Source organism: Castor canadensis, chromosome 7, assembly GCF_047511655.1.
Source record: "Castor canadensis chromosome 7, mCasCan1.hap1v2, whole genome shotgun sequence".
NCBI classification, from domain to species: Eukaryota; Metazoa; Chordata; class Mammalia; order Rodentia; family Castoridae; genus Castor; species Castor canadensis.
In genome coordinates this window covers 64,786,490-64,802,333 of record NC_133392.1, presented here as the reverse complement: position 1 = coordinate 64,802,333, position 15,844 = coordinate 64,786,490, and the positions used below count along the sequence as shown (strand labels likewise).

At 37.1% G+C, this 15,844-nt stretch overlaps 1 protein-coding gene and 1 long non-coding RNA gene across 6 annotated transcripts in view; one reads left to right on the top strand and one right to left on the bottom strand.

Annotated features, from left to right (window-relative positions):
- LOC141424819 (uncharacterized) overlaps nucleotides 1-15,844 on the top strand; it is a 60,827-nt gene that overhangs the window by 13,768 nt on the left and 31,215 nt on the right. The gene's annotated exons all lie outside the window — the stretch shown is intronic.
- The window catches only part of Samd8 (sterile alpha motif domain containing 8), a 58,606-nt gene continuing 45,295 nt past the window's right edge, over nucleotides 2,534-15,844 (bottom strand). For all 5 annotated transcript variants that reach the window (XM_020175032.2, XM_020175033.2, XM_074079220.1 and 2 more), the window contains 3 exons: nucleotides 13,610-13,727; nucleotides 7,427-7,577; nucleotides 2,534-7,248 (listed from right to left, as the gene is read on the bottom strand). In XM_020175032.2, coding sequence (XP_020030621.1) covers nucleotides 6,944-7,248; nucleotides 7,427-7,577; nucleotides 13,610-13,727 — 574 coding nt within the window. In that variant the 3' untranslated portion in view covers nucleotides 2,534-6,943. The remainder of the gene's footprint in view (nucleotides 7,249-7,426; nucleotides 7,578-13,609; nucleotides 13,728-15,844) is intronic.

The following is a 15,844-nucleotide window of genomic DNA, read 5'->3' as shown; positions in this document are numbered from 1 at the left end:
AGCAATGTAAAGTTGTCAGTACCTCCCCTATGTGACAAACAATTAGATTAATTAAGCCCAGCCTAAGAGCCACTTTTTTATAAATCTCTTTGTGGCTTAATTTGGCCAAAAAAGTCACATTGGCACTGACTTCTGATCCGTTCAAGTTTTCTTCCTCCAAGGGACAGAATCTGACTTTCTGGACTTTCCAGGGGAGCACTCCCTCACTGAGGGGCAGAACTGACAAACTGACAAAATCTTCAGAGACAACTGTTCAGACAAACAGTTTAAAAGAATGCAACTCCCTCCAAGCGGTCAGAGTCCCCCAACTTCTCAGAGAAACAAGTGGCATTCAGCCACCCGTGACAGCTCGAAAGGACTACACGAATGAGGGGACTTCTCCAGATCCAGATGGAGTCAATGATGCCAGACCTCTAAAAGTAATCAAAGCCAAGAGATGTTCTTTAAAAATGGGGGCTCTTACACATGTGCTCTAGGCTTACACAAAGCCTTCTAGGCTTTTGGCAAAAGGCATACTCATGTCTTTGGCCAAGGCCTTCTGTTTAAACAAAAACCATGTAACTTTCAATGGCATCTAACTTCTGCTTAGGGACGCTGTGAGTCTTCTTTCTGTACAGAACCGACTCCTTAATGTTTACGCTCTAATTGGACTCACACCTGCCCCAAAACACCTGGCCCCTAATGTAGTCAGCCCTTAACTACAGTCCAAATGGAGGGTCACCTAAGGGTTAAAAATAGCTACAGGTATAAACACCCATAGGTAAAGTAACTATAAGGCTCCCTGTTAGTTTCCAAAATTACTTTGTCCTTCCTGCCACACCTGGCAGGACCCCTTCTGATTCTCCTACCAGTGTTAAATGTTCAGGTCATGCCTTCTAAATCAGATTTCTCTCTTCCAGAATAAAAACCTTTAGGACCCAAATCACGAGGCAATAAGGCTATCGAGCCCTACAAACCAGATCTCCATAAGAAACCTTAACTGTGCTGGACAATAATTGACAACAGACATCTTGTGTCCAAATGAGCCCCAAGGGAAAGAAATAAGAGAGACAATTTCCCTTTATAGGTAGTGTCTGCTGCCCCTTGTCAGCTCAAAGATACTGAACATGGATTGTCCCCCTTCAACAACACCCCCAAATAAGAATTTTTTGGAATATTGTCTTTCAGAGGAAGTTTGAGGCAGTCTAGAAGTAGGAAAAGTTTGGGGCTCATGCAGGTTGCCTGGGGATGGGCCAGACCACCCTCACCTGCCTGGGAACTGCCATGCCCCTCTCCACTTGTTCATTATTGGGTGGGAACCTCCTGAGTCTGCCCTCCATGGAGTAGCGTAGGTTTAAAAGGCACCTGAAAAGAAAAGCACCCTCTCTCTGCTGGCAGACTGCACCTACACGCACCATGCCCTCTGCTGCTTCTTCCCTTCTTCTTCTGGCAGAACAGAAGAACTTTCTCAATAAAGTTATCCTACCTCACCCCATCCATGTGCTCTGCTTAGATTTTCCCACTTGGAGCACAAAAACCAGGATCTTCTGCACCAGCGCCATTAACACCTGCACTCCCCATTTAACACATATAGTTAAAGGAGGCTTAAGGAAAATTTTGATTTTGTCAGTGGCAGAGATGCAACTCATACCCAGATCCTCAGAGTCTGAAGCCAATGCATTTTCCATTTAACCAAGCTGCCTCGAGATCTGTTCTGGATGATTCTTTCCTGTGACAATTGTTAGCATATCCATGGTTGTAGGCTATTAGACCCCTAACAACCCTTTTTCCTTTACTCCTGGTTCATCATCATCTCCAAAGCTCATCTGATGCCATCTTCTCACATAATCTATAATAAACCAAATAAACCAAAACCAAGCGAACAAAAAACTTCAGGGGCTGGGATGTATCTCAGCAGTTCACCCTTGCCTAGCACATTCGAGGACAGGGTTTAATCCCCAGCACCATAAACACAGTAACAAGAACCACCAAACCCCCAAAAACCTTTAAGATGTTCATATTTTTTGCTTCCCTTCCTTTTCTCTCGAGTGTGTGTGTGTGTGTGTGTGTGTGTGTGTGTGTGTGTGTGTGTGTGTGTGTGTGTGTGTGTTGCTGGGGATCAGGGCCTCCTACATGCTAAACAAGCTCTCTACCATTGGGCTACATACCCAGTCCTCAACTTCTTAATCTAAAATTATTCTAATAACCTCAGGAAGATCACTTTTCTTTCCCAGTTTACACAAAAGAGGAAAGGGAAATTATCTAATGGACAGAAGAATTAGTAAATGCCAGGTATTATATAGTACAGATTTAAAGTTGCAGAGCTCAATCATTTGCAAAAATTAAAATTCATTATAAAAATGACCTGCTAGCCAGGTGTGGTGGTACCAGTGCTTGGGAGGCGAAGGCAGGAAGATCTCAAATTCAAGACCAGGAGCTACAATAGCAAATTTGAGGCCAGCCTCGGCTACACAACAAGACCTTGCCTTAAAAAAAAAGAAAAAAGACATGCTACATTAATAATGCAAAGACCTTTAAATAAGAAACTGCAAGCTTACTTACAAATATTTTATTTTTAGTGTTTTTAAACATTTTAATACAACAAAGATATAAAATAATATATATTAGTTAAATCTGGATTTAATTTAGAATCAAGGTATTTACTTATGTACAATACTGTGCTTCAAGGTATGGCTACCCTAGGAACTTTCATATCTTCAAGTAATACTAGCTTTTCTGTGGACAGGGAGACTTAAGTAGAATTCTCAAAACTAAACGTGCCCACTTTAATCCAAGCTAACTTTATTTCCCCTGCTGAGTATCAGTTTGCACTTTCTTTGTTCCATATCAGAAGTATTTCACCACCTTAACAATTCATGGATTTTCTGAATGAAAAATCATTTTTAAGATGACATTACAATAATACCAATTGGCTTTGCTCAGTTCCTCAGACAACCCAGTAGTTCTGATTGAAACAGACTTGAAATAACAATGAAACTGACAGTGTTATTTCGCCTGCCATGTCAAGGCACAAAGCTTCCTTATGCTGAGATATGGAGTACACTGAATAAAAAGTCCTTTGGTTAATTTAAAGAAGAATGCATTCTAAAAACCAACTTTATTGGAAGCTTAAATGATGGCTTATAGATTTCATAAATTTGTATAGAACTTGATACAAGTAATTAATCATGAGTTATTTGAAATTAGTAGCCTTCAAATGGGGTGAGGCTAGGCAGTCTAACATCTATTTCCACACTAGTTTTAGTCATTCAAAGCCACTCACAGAGAGGAAACAAAAACAACTCAAATTCTTCTCATCTGTCACCTGAAGCATTCTGACTTTTGGTGTTACTTAGTAATTCTCCACTACAGAGGTATAGGAGTAATTCAAACTAAACTTATAAATACCAACTGTCCAAACTGCCAAGTAAAGTTGATAATTAAAACTGACATGCTTTATTGGCTTTGAAAGTGTCTGAATGAAACCAATACTGTTTAAGAAAGCAAACAGACTATCCTAAAAGAGTTTTCTTGTCTCAAATGCCTGAATACTTTAAAGAACTGACAAATAACTATACACTGTAATGACTTTTAGTATGGGATATCAGTTTATAAAAAGACTATCAAATACTTAAACGTATTAAAGAGTTTAAGTCAAGAATGTGGTTAACATTCTTCAGCATTTTATATCTAGAATTCTTTAAGTTAATGATGAAATTGACTTTGCTGAATATAGTCATAGCAAGTCTGTTATGAGTATGATTTTGTGAGTGTATGAATAATACTTTTAAAACAGCTGTTCCTAAAACAGACAGTTTCCTATCAGCTATAAAAGGATTTGGCTTCTCTGTTACCCATTCACATATTACAAGGGTTTTGGGAATTCTTATTCCTAAAGCTCAAGCAGGCAGAGTAGGGCAGATCACCACTCACAGTGTCAGTGTTGTGCTCTTGGCAGCCCCCTCAGCCAATAGGTTTTTCTTGGGAACAGCCCATATTTATTCAACTGACTGGTTCTTAGGCTAAACTCATTGTTTTCTGATTTGGAAAAATAATATACAGAGCCAACATAGAGGAGTTACATCTTTGCCATAGCAATTCTGGCCAGACACACTATGGAAAGGACTGTAGCACATTTCTCAGATTATTTGGGGGTTCCCCAAATAAGCTGGTAATAAGAGCAAACTTGCCTTCTTTAAAACCTCTAATTCCCTACCAACTTCAATCAACTTTCAGCAACATGAAAAGGCTGATCTTTAAACAAAAGAATGAAAAAGAAAAAAAAAAAGAAAGAAAGAAACCCAGCTCCTAAGAACACAGAAAATGCATCAAAGACTTCAACATAACCTCCAGTTTGCATCCCCAACCCCAAAACCTTCTGGTTCCTTCTGTACTAAGCTCTCAAGGATGTAAGCCTCTCACAAGTCTACAACTGCAGAACCAAATAAAAGGTCAAAGAAAAAAAAACGTAGACCTAAGGCAGGTAGCTTCTCTACCCAGCCACACCCAAAATGTAAACATAAATTCTATCTTCAATAAAGATTTTAAACAAGAAAAACAGTTAAAAGGCAAAAATCTGGAAATTTCTGGACAAAACAAAAAACTAAAATGGAGAGTTCATGTTAAAAAAAAAGAAAAGAATTCTGTCTCAAAGTTTTCTAAGGAGACTCGAAAATGATTAATTTATGTAATCACTGCCTTAAAATAGTTAGAAAAATTTAAAGTCTAGCCTTTGCTTTTCTCAAAACAGAAATGCAAGGCTGAAAAGTTACTTTACAATCCTCATGCAGTCTTCTGTTGACAATGACAATGTCAATACCTCTGCAAAACTATCTGCATTTTTCTTTCTAGCTTGTTCTGTAATAGAATCCATATGAAGGGAAGAAAACTGATGTTAAGACATTTACCATTAATATTTACTTAACATTTTTATGGTACTGGAGCTTGAACTCAGAGCCTTGTGCTTACTAGGCAGGCACTCTACCACTTAACCCACACCCTCACAGCCCTCTTATTTAACATTTTTAAATTAATGATGACACAGACATTTTTTTGGAACATTTTCCCAAAAGCTAACATCAGTCCCTTCCTACCTAAATTCAATCTTGTTCTGTCATTTGGGCAAAAAAAAAATGGCAATAACATTTTTTTTACCTCTAGAGTCAAACCACTCCAATAAGCATAAGAAATATCTTTCACTCTTTGTGATTATGAAATCCTTTAGATGAGATGTTGGTATATTTGTCCCTGGCATATAAAAGAATCAACAATTTAAGGAATTATAAGATTCTGAAGTAAATGATTTAAAAGCATAATAAAACTTGAGTTGCCTTGTGTCACTTTTAAATGAGAAATAAATAATGTTAAGAATAGACTTAAATTGGGGTCAACTGATTGGACCTTGCTTGCATAATATTCCTTTCCTTCTCAATTCATTCAGGCTCCTCTGTAGCTTATACAGGGGTGAGGCTATGACTCTAAGTGCAAAAATAAACACTTCACCCAGATAAGGAAAGTGCAGGCTTCTTCTGTGGCCTAATTTTAGATCTCAGAATGCCAGCACCTTTTGTAAATCCTAATTTAAGATGGAATGTGAAAACCACTTAATATTCTCATTGTCTAAGTTCATTAATTGGGGGTTAATTTCCAATTCTACAATCATACTATTGTCACGGCTATTATGTAAAATCATTAAAAAATAAAGTGACAAATGTTATCGCAGAAGTGAAATTACTTAAGGTACTAAATTTCTAGTGTTGTAAACAGCAGCTAGATTATGTCATTTCCTGACTGCCAAATTAAGACTACATAGAAATAATGTATGTACACGGTTATCTTTAAAAATAAAAAGCAACAAAACTTCTGTGTATCCAAATATGTCTCAGAGTGTTTACTTCTGATGGTCAAGAATGAGAAATTTCAAAAACCAAAAAGTTAGCACTATGCCTGTAACCTGTTATAAATTTCTTTCCAAAAGACAAAAAAAATTCTTTGCATGCACACTTCCCTACTTACTGACATAAGAACTTTATATAGTAACATCTGGTAAAACATTCTTATTTGGCTCATGAAATAACATTATTAAAAAGCATTAAATTGGACTGTCATCTGTCTAACTAACAAGTATAGCACAAAGTTATTCCAGGAACATATACTACTAAAATTACACCAATCTATTATTAAGAATGCAGCCATTTTTCCCTCATGAATACTTACTGATGTTCATATTAATAGGAACTGCATCTTTTGTTGCATCTTTGGTGTAAAATACTAGCACAATATTTGCATTAGTGAGAAGGCCAGTGACATCCTCAGCAGTACCTGTCACTTCACATATGGCCCCTTGCATTCTCTTCTAAGTTTAGACATACTGGTATGCTCAGTATACTTTTTTTTCTTTCTATTTTTTTGGTGGTACTGGGGCTTGAACTCAGGACCTTGCATCAGTATACTTTTCTTAAAGATGGTTCAGAAGGCAAAACAGTATTTGTCAGTAAAACAATCACTTTCCAGACAGACATAGAGATCACTTCAAAGAACAAGTATTGCTTGCTTGGTGGTAGGATTTTTTTCTTTTGAAGATAATAAGAGGCCCAGAAAATATTACTTCTTGACTAGAGTCCCACTGGAAATCAACAGAAATCCTTCAGCCAGCAAATTGCTAAAGCTGATTTGCTTAAGTTCAACAAGCAAATACTCAATAGGTAAGGGTACAGCCTGACATCGATCAAACATTGAATCTTCCTGAAATGAAGGGCAGAAAACCTCTATTTAAGCTTTCTGTTCAAACAACTACGTAAGGAATCCTGATTGTTCTTTCTTGTTTTTTAAATCATAACCTTGCTCAGAACATATAAGCCAAAATGCAACACATCCAGGAACAACCTGGGGGAGAAAGCAAAGTTACTCATTTTCAACAAACTACCGAGTATTTAACCACAAACTCATTGCAAAGATAAAGTCTTCATCCAATTAATCTTTTCATTATTGCTGGTTTTGAAAATGGCCAACAATATTCATTAGGTACTGTGCCATTAACATTGCATTCAAAAAAAGAAAACATGGGAAACCAAATTCTTGCTCTCCTACTCTGCTGATAAGCTCTGGTATTGGCCAGAGTATGGTAGTACAAAAAGAGTCTTGTTGTGATATAAAAGGCAATAAACACATCAATGGAATAATGTTCATGGGCAGCCAAGATGAAGAAGATTCCAAAGAGGTTGAGAACCCAGGATAAAGTGTGCAAGAAATTCCAGCTTCTTGGTGTATCTAGGAAAAGGGCAGAAAGATCATTTTAGAACCACATTTCTTCCAGTGCTTCTCAGCTATGTGTTTCTAAGATTAGGCTGTTTTGCTCATTCTCCACAGGACTTTCCACCTCCCCCCCAAGTCTTCTCTACAGTTAGTTGTATAAAATGCAGAGACAAAGAATTGAAGAGATACTTACATTCGGTGACAAAGAAATTCAGCATTGTTAAGACAACTGTGTGACCACTGAACATGTAATCTCCACAAGTGTGAACGCCAGTCAGGGTCATACCAAAGCCACTCCAAATGGCAAAGGCCCGGTGTAATTTCTCCCATACACTGCCATATATCTATAAAAAAAAGTTATGAATTAGTGCTTCAAATACTTAGGGAGATAAGAGCTTCCCAGCATCCATTCCTGGTGAAATCTAAGTGAGGAATGACTTAGAAATAAGATCTAAGCAAAACCAAGCAGGCTCCTAGCCAAATTAATTCCAGACTGACCTCAAGAATGGGTGATCAAAGTTTGACTGTACTCAGAAAAATTTTGGTAATTAAATGAAATCACTATAACTCAAAGTACTTACAATAGTTCTTTATAATGAAAAGGTCACTATAACACAAAAACATCTCCAAGTTCTTAATCCACTATTACAGTAATGTCTTTATCTGTGGTTATAGTAATGGTTATTCTTGCCATTAAAAAATGGGCTATGACAGAGATCAAAGGCATATCCTCTCTCCCCTTCTTCACTGGTAACAGAAACGCAGATATACTGATAAGGTGTGAACTCAGCCAGAGCACTACATTTCCAGCCTGCCTTGAGCATGTGACTAAGTACAGTAAGACGCAAGCACAAGTATAAAGGATTTCTGGGAAGGGTATTTATACAGGAAAGAGACCAAAGCTCAGGAGGTCTCTTCTACCATTTCATACTTCCTTCTTCTAGTCTACAACTCAGACATGATAGCTGAGGCTGCAGTAGCCATCCTGGACCATAAAGTGGCCTTGAGGATGCAAGTCAAGAGTTATATAGGAGAGTAAAGAAGAAAGACAAATGAATCACGGGGTTCTGATGATGCTATAGTCATCATTCCAGACCTGGAATACCTGCCTTCAGACTTCATGCTTATTATTCAATAGCTAGAATTTCCTGTTATCAGCAGCCAAACAACCCCAACTCCTACAGATAAACTTAAAAAGCAACCCATTTTGAGGAAATGTTTCAATGCTTAAAATTGGAGCTTACAAAAAGAGTGAAACCAAACGCCAGTGGCTCACACCTGTAATCCCAGTTACACAGGATGCAGAGATGAAGAGGATCTCGGTTCAAGGCTAGCCCAGGTAAACAGTTCACGAAACCCTACCTTGAAAGTATCTGAAGCAAAAAGGGATGGTGAATGTCTCAAGTGGTAGAATGCCTGCCTAGCAAGTGTGAGGCCCTGAGTTCAAACCCCAGTACTGCACAAAAAAAGGGTGGGAGGATAATCACTTATAATAAGACATTTAACACATAACAATAGACAAAGCTGCTAAAATTTTATGTGAATGTTTTATGTGTTAATTTTATTTAATCTCCACAACTACGAAGTGATTCAATTTGCAGATGAAGAAATAGGCTTAGAGAGGTCACACTGCTAGTAAGTAACAAAGCCAGGACACAAACCCAGGGAGTCCAATTCAAAAAACAAGTTTTTTTTGTTTGGTTGGTTTTGTTTTTTTGGTGGTATGGGGGTTTTAACTCAGGGCCTCTCACTTGTTAGATAAGTGATCTACTACTTGAGTCATGCCCCCAGCCTCTCCTTTGCTTTAGCCTGTTTCTACATAGGGTTGCATGCTTTTGCTGGGCCTGCCCTCGGACCACAATCCTCCTATCTCCACCTCCCCAAAAGCTGGGATTATAGACATGAATCACCATACCCAGCCCCAAAGCCATATGTCTTAAAGACTCTTTTATGGCTAATGACCAAAAGAGACAACTTCATTAAATGTCACAATCTCATTAGAAATCTCACCAAATGATTATACACTGACGAGATTTACCTTTCTGCCTCAGTTGAGGCAGAGAGGAGTATTTTACTTTTTTTGGGGGGGGGGAGTACTGGGGAGGGAGAGAAATTTATTATTAGAGAAAAAGGAAGGTATTAAATAAATATAGGTTGCTTCTCCCATGAGTACTAATGAGTATATGTATGTTATACTTGAGAAAGCAAAATAATCACAGAGAAGAGACTGTTAGGAAAATGTCTCAACCAAGGAAAAGGAACCAATGATGCCAGTCTCGAGTCAGTAACTCTCCTCACCCTTTTTCATATTAAATACGTCATATATTCTTATAGAAAATCAAAGCTGAAATACAACAGAGCAGAATGAACAGGATTCTTTGACTAGACAAGGTAGAAAAATTTGCTTAAAGTGTTCCCAAATTTCAAAAACAGGGGGAAGGAGGTAGAGGGGGGAATATAACAGGGGGCAAACTTGTTTAAGGTACACTATACACATGTATGGAATTACTGCAATGAAATTCCCTCTTATTATTAATGTATGATAGATAATTCAAAAATGAAATAAAAAATTAAAAAAACAAAAACAGGCATGTTGTTCTGTGATTTCAAGCAATTAATTTATGGAGTTCACTGTAAGAGATTCACTGTAAGAGATTTGATTGCTGGTTGCTATCTCCTTAACTTTGTATTTTTAATGATTACTGCAAATAATCCAGGTCAGTAAGTAGGCTATAACATATATCAAAGCAATTAACAGTACTTAGGGCAGATTTGATTAGGAATATCTATATATAACTAACTGATAATGGAGAAACAATCAGAAAAAGGGTGCCCATACTGTAGAGGATGGCATCTTATTTATTTTTGTAGCACACGTTGCAGCCCAATTCACATAGATCCATCCTTCTCTTTGGTGGCTGCTCCACAATTAAATCCTTCAGTGACAGGGTATTCTCTTGTCTGTATAACAAGCTTTGTAGGGGAATAAAATATCCTACCCCATATATACTTCTTTGGGCTCTTCAGAGAATGTTATTCAGAACTTCAGACAGAAATAGCTCTGAAAAATCTGTCCTTTGGTAGAAGAAATTCACATCTAACTATATTAACAAAGTAAGCAATGGATGCAAATTTGCACACCAAGCAAATCTGCAGTCTCCAGATCTGCCTAGGAGAGACGTTCCACAAGAAGGAGAGATTGGGGTTCTGACAACTGCCTCAGACCTCAGAGATGACCACAAGTAGTCTTCTGAGGGCTGCTACCTGTCTGTATAGTAATACAGCCTTTAGCTGGGAGTGGTGGTACATGCCTACAATCCCAGTACTCAGGAGGCTGAAGCAGGAGGATCAAGAGTTTGAGATCCGCCTGGGCTATAGAGCAAGACCGTATCAAAATAAAAAATAAAATAATAAAATAAAATAAAATAAAAAACAGCCTTGGATGGCCGTGCAGTTACTCTCCTGAACCTCCCTAGAGTTGTGTTGCTACTTCCAACTTCTTTGGGAACCCTCAGCTTCTCATTCCTTTGTGTAATACAGGGTATAAACTTCGGTCTCATACTTTGTGTATGGCTCCCATGCTTCCACACATTAGTAAATTTATATGTTTTTCCTCCTAGTTGTCTATCAGTTTATTTCATAGACTGAAATGATCATATATTTTCAGAGGTACAAAATAATTTAAAATCTTCTACAGTTTATGTTTTTCTTCTTTGGAATCTTTTCTAACAATTAGCATACTATCTGAGGGAAAGAAACTATTGTATCCTAACTTCACACCATGTACAGAAACAATTTTAACATAAATTAATACACTGAAAGTATCAAGATATCATATTTTATTAATCAGATTGCAGTGAATAAGCAGTGTGAGCAAGAGAGATTTTGCGTTTTTGGCGGGGGGAAGAGTAGGGAGACTAGAAAGATCAATTCTTTTTTTTTCTGCAGGGTCTAGTGCATGTTAAGCAAACATTCAACCACTGAGCTATATCCCCAGTTGCAGAAAAGGATCACTTCTTTTATTAGACATTACCATCTACCACCATATGCAGCATTGTTTTTCCTTTTTTTCTGGTTTGAATTCAGGACCTCACGTTTGCTAGGCAGGTGCTCTACCACTTGAGCCATCCGCCAGTCCAACACTGTAGTCTTTGCTAACGGGCTGTTTATAGTTGCTATAACATAGGTTATACTGTGTGACTGAAACCTATGAAAAACTCTAAATTAAGGTCATAAATCGATGAAATAAATCAGTATGCGTAGATATGGACACAGTCAAAGAATAGTTGATATATGGTTACATTGCCTTCATAGTAAAATATTTAATGTTGCTCTATATAGTCTACTTCAAAGGAATATACACTCATGCTTTACACAAGTTATTAAACAACTAGGAAACTAGCTTCTAGTTTTTTCTTCTTTTGTAATCTAATTTCCAAAATAAACTTTGAATTTCTTCACTTTTGTGGCTTATAAGGAACTTATTTTTATAGAATAGCCAAAAATGTTTGACAGAGAAGCCTATAGATTTGCATAGATATGAAACACAACAAAATGGGAGAAAAATGAGCATCACTCTGATGACTATTTTTTATCAAATATTTCTGAGTGATGTATTGTTAATGTGTCTGGAAAACAAATCAAATATATTTGAAGACTCAATATCATCCTTCAGAAAGAAAAACTTACTATTTAAAAACTGGAAAGTGAATCTTTGTTCAAGTAAGTGGCCTAGAAACTAGCTTTCTCAAGTGGCCATTTTAGGAATACATTGTATGTAATTTTTAATGAGCATGCCTTTAATTCCCTAATTGTATCTCCAGTAATTTACCTTAAGAAGATAAATTAAGTGCGAAATAACAAAGTGGATGCTGACTATAACACTGTTTATAAATAGTAAAATTTGAAAACAACCAAAATGAGTATCATTTGTAGACTGGAAAATCAAACAGTGGAATATTGTACACTTGTTAAAAAGGCAAATATAATTACATGTATTTCTTCAGAAAAAGTAAAGAACAATGCTGCAATATAATCCTTCATTTAAAAAGTATCTATCTAAGAACTGGGCACCCATGGCTCAGGTCCCAGGCAAATAGTTCAAGAGAACCCCCATCTCAGGCTGGTGGAGTGGCTCAAGCAGTAAGAACACCCACCTAACAAGCGTGAGGCCCTGAGTTCAAAGAGAGAGAGAGAGAGAGAGAGAGAGACACCCCATCTCCAAAACAAAATGGATTAGAGGTGTAGCTCAAGGGGTAAAGTGCACTTGCAAAGCCCTGAGTTTAAACCTTAGTTCTACCAAAAAAATAATACATATATCCATCTATGTGAACCTTTTTGAATAAGAACTCTTTAAATATGGCTTGTGTGGCTGGAGGCATGACTCAGGTGTTATAGTGCTTGCCTAGCAAGCATAAAGCCCTGAGTTCAAACCTCAGTACACCAAAAAAAAATTTTTTTAATTTTTTAAAAATTCAATAAAACACTTGCTTTACATGAAATCTAAGTATATTAATCAGCCCCCTTTCTGACTACTCAGCCTTAGCATTCCTAACAACTGAGAAGTTTGTTAGCTCAAGGGTGTTATTTTTAGCTCTCAATCTCCTTTGGCTGCTTAATCTTCCCTAGTTGGTACATCAGCTATTTATATTGCAGGATAGGAACTGACACCTAATTTTGTCTTAAAGTAACAACAACGGTATTGAAAGATACATTTGAATATTTGGGAGCTAAAGCATAAAGGCTTAGAAAGTAGGATAATAAAATTTTTTTGTACAAATTTAACCAGTCAGTCACAACAACCAATTTTGTGTATCAAGTGCAGGTGAGATTTAAAAAAAAAAAAAATAAGCCTCTGTTTTTCTTTCTATCAGCATAATTTCTCCTCTTTTAGTTTAACCAATAGAAATATGTCTACAAACTATTAAAAAAACAAGCTATAAAGTACAAAACAAAAATCTACCATTATCTTATATATCCCAGAAAGAGCTTAAAGTACTGGGTACTATATTTTAAAAGGAGTATTTTCAAACTACAACATTTAAAGAAAAGGAGTGATGAGGACAATGAAGGGACCAGAGCATGCTATATGAAGATCTAAAGATGCTGAGGATGGTGGTAGAAAGGGAAAATGCAGGGGGAAAAGATAATTGAAAGACATTTTTTTCTATAGCACCAAACCCCAGAACTGGTATCAATGCATAGAAATAATAGGGAGACAGTGTCTGGCTTAAGATGGTTACCAAATTATTCCTACAGGTTTACTTACAGATATTAAATAAGCACATTTTAATAGTAATAGCAAAATCTAAGTCCTATTGCATACACTGTGCTATCAATCCAAAAAGAAAGAGTGATAAAGAAGGTAGCAGGCTACCTTTCCAGTACACTGCAGGTGCTGTCCTGGCACGGAGAGGGAGGTCACAAACATGGTAAAGCAGCGAAGCAAGAACACAGTGCCCATCAGACTACAGAGCCTTCGCAGAAGGATTGACCTGTGAACAGAGCGACCAAAGAGGGGGAAGATCAGAAGAAAACACACCAAACCCCTCCTCCCAGGTATCAAATGTTTACCTAGAGGAAAGCAAGCAGAAAAACCAGCAGTCTTTTTTTGAAGAGGACAAGAATCGCAGAGGCCATCTAAAGCATCACTATCCTATAGAACTCTCTATAATGATGGAAATGTTCTGTAACTACACTGTACAATAAGCTGTGGCTCTTGAGCACTTAAAATGAGGAAGGTATAACTGAGGAACTGAGCTTTACAATTTTATTTCATTGTAATTAATTTAAAGTTCAATAGCAACATGTGCCTACACCTGCCATGTTGAACAGAACAGACTTAAATTAGATTCTAAGAATCATTTCAGTGATAAAATATAGCTAAAAGAAAGATTTATGCAAGATAGAAATAACACTAGTAAGCTTAGTGTTAGTCCCACTGCTCACAAATTGCTCATATTATTTATATGTAAGAGGGAGGTAATCACTTAATAACAGTGGCTAACACTCATTCTAACTTTCCTAACTTAAACTTAAGCTATAAACTGCTAAGTTCTTTTTTTTTTAAATACTGAGTTTTATATTGGGTATCTAAAAAATTTTGAATAACAGTAATTTGGGTAATCATGAACTATACTGTGATATCATTTCTGCTGTTATATCTTTAAATGTTCTAAATTCAAACAGACTGAAATTCTTGGGGACGGGGACTTTTACATGTCTTCAAAATGCTTTTCTCTCTCTCTCTCTCTCTCTCACACACACACACACACACACACACACACAAAGCACTGAGAGCTGAGTATGGTGGTTAATGCCTGTAATCCTAGCACTTGGGAGACTAAGGCAGGAGGACTGAGAGTTTGAGGCCAGCTTGGACTACACAGCAAGATCCTATCTCACAAAAAGAAAAAAAAAAAAATCAAACACAAGGTTGTGTATGTTTCAAACTGTAGTGCACGTATTTGGAAAAGAGTCTAGGAATCTACATTGTAACAACTCTCCAGGTGATTTTAATGAAAGTGACACAAAGACTTTCCTCTGAAAACTACTTTCTTTAAGTAAACATTGTAATTGCATATACCTGGCTACCACTATGCTTTACTGAATCTAAGAAGATTTCCTATAAATTAAACTTTTCTTTTGTTTTGAAGAGTGGATAAATTCAAATCCACAGGATCTTGTGAAGCAAAGCTAACCTGAAAAAGGCAGTGATACATGTGTTTTAAAATACTTCCGGTTTTAAGCAATCCAGAATTAAAAATATTGGTGCAAAGCAGGACAAAACGGGACAGGAAAAGGCTCAATATGGCCATAAAATGTGACGAGAACAGCAATCATCAACTTTTTTTTTCACCTTCAAAGCACTGAAGTGACTGTAGCTTAGGAAATAGTCTATCATGTGGTTACCTCCACCCTTCCTGGGAAGGAGAAAGGACAGAAATTTACAAGAAAGTGACCTTATTCTTCCCCTGGATTCCCAAGACAACAGACAGCAGACAGTCAAAAAAATTTTTTTAATTTTTTTCTCACTAGGCCTTGTTTTTTACTTAAATCAACAAATATTCCCCATTAAAGTAGGAAAGGAGCCTCCCTCCCCTTACGCCTCTTTATTTTTTTGAACTCAGGGCTTCACAAAGCAGGTATTCTACTGCTTGAGCCACACCTCCAGTCCATTTTGCTCTGATTATTTTGGAGATGGGGTCTCGAAAACTATTTTGCCCGGGCTGGCCTCAAACTTCAATCCTCTTAATCTCAGCCTCCCAAGTAGCTAGGATTACAGGTGTGAGCCACCAATGCCCCGTTCCCTTATGCTTTTTTTTTTAATTAAAAAAACCTCTTCCCTTTATATTTCTTGGTGAAAGTGCCAAGAAGCATTTCCCCTATTTATAGCAACTTCCTACACCATCTGAAGCAAACTACACTTCAGATGTGCATGGTATTCAAAATAATCCTTTCTTAAACAGGCATCCTCCAAGCAGAGAACAATGTCTTCCAACCAAACATTTAACCACTGTCGTTGGAGGAGTTTCTATCCTTCTACAGAAAGTGGTATTTCCAGTTAGTTTCTTTAAAAAAAAAAAAAAACTAGTAATAATGCTAGACTGGC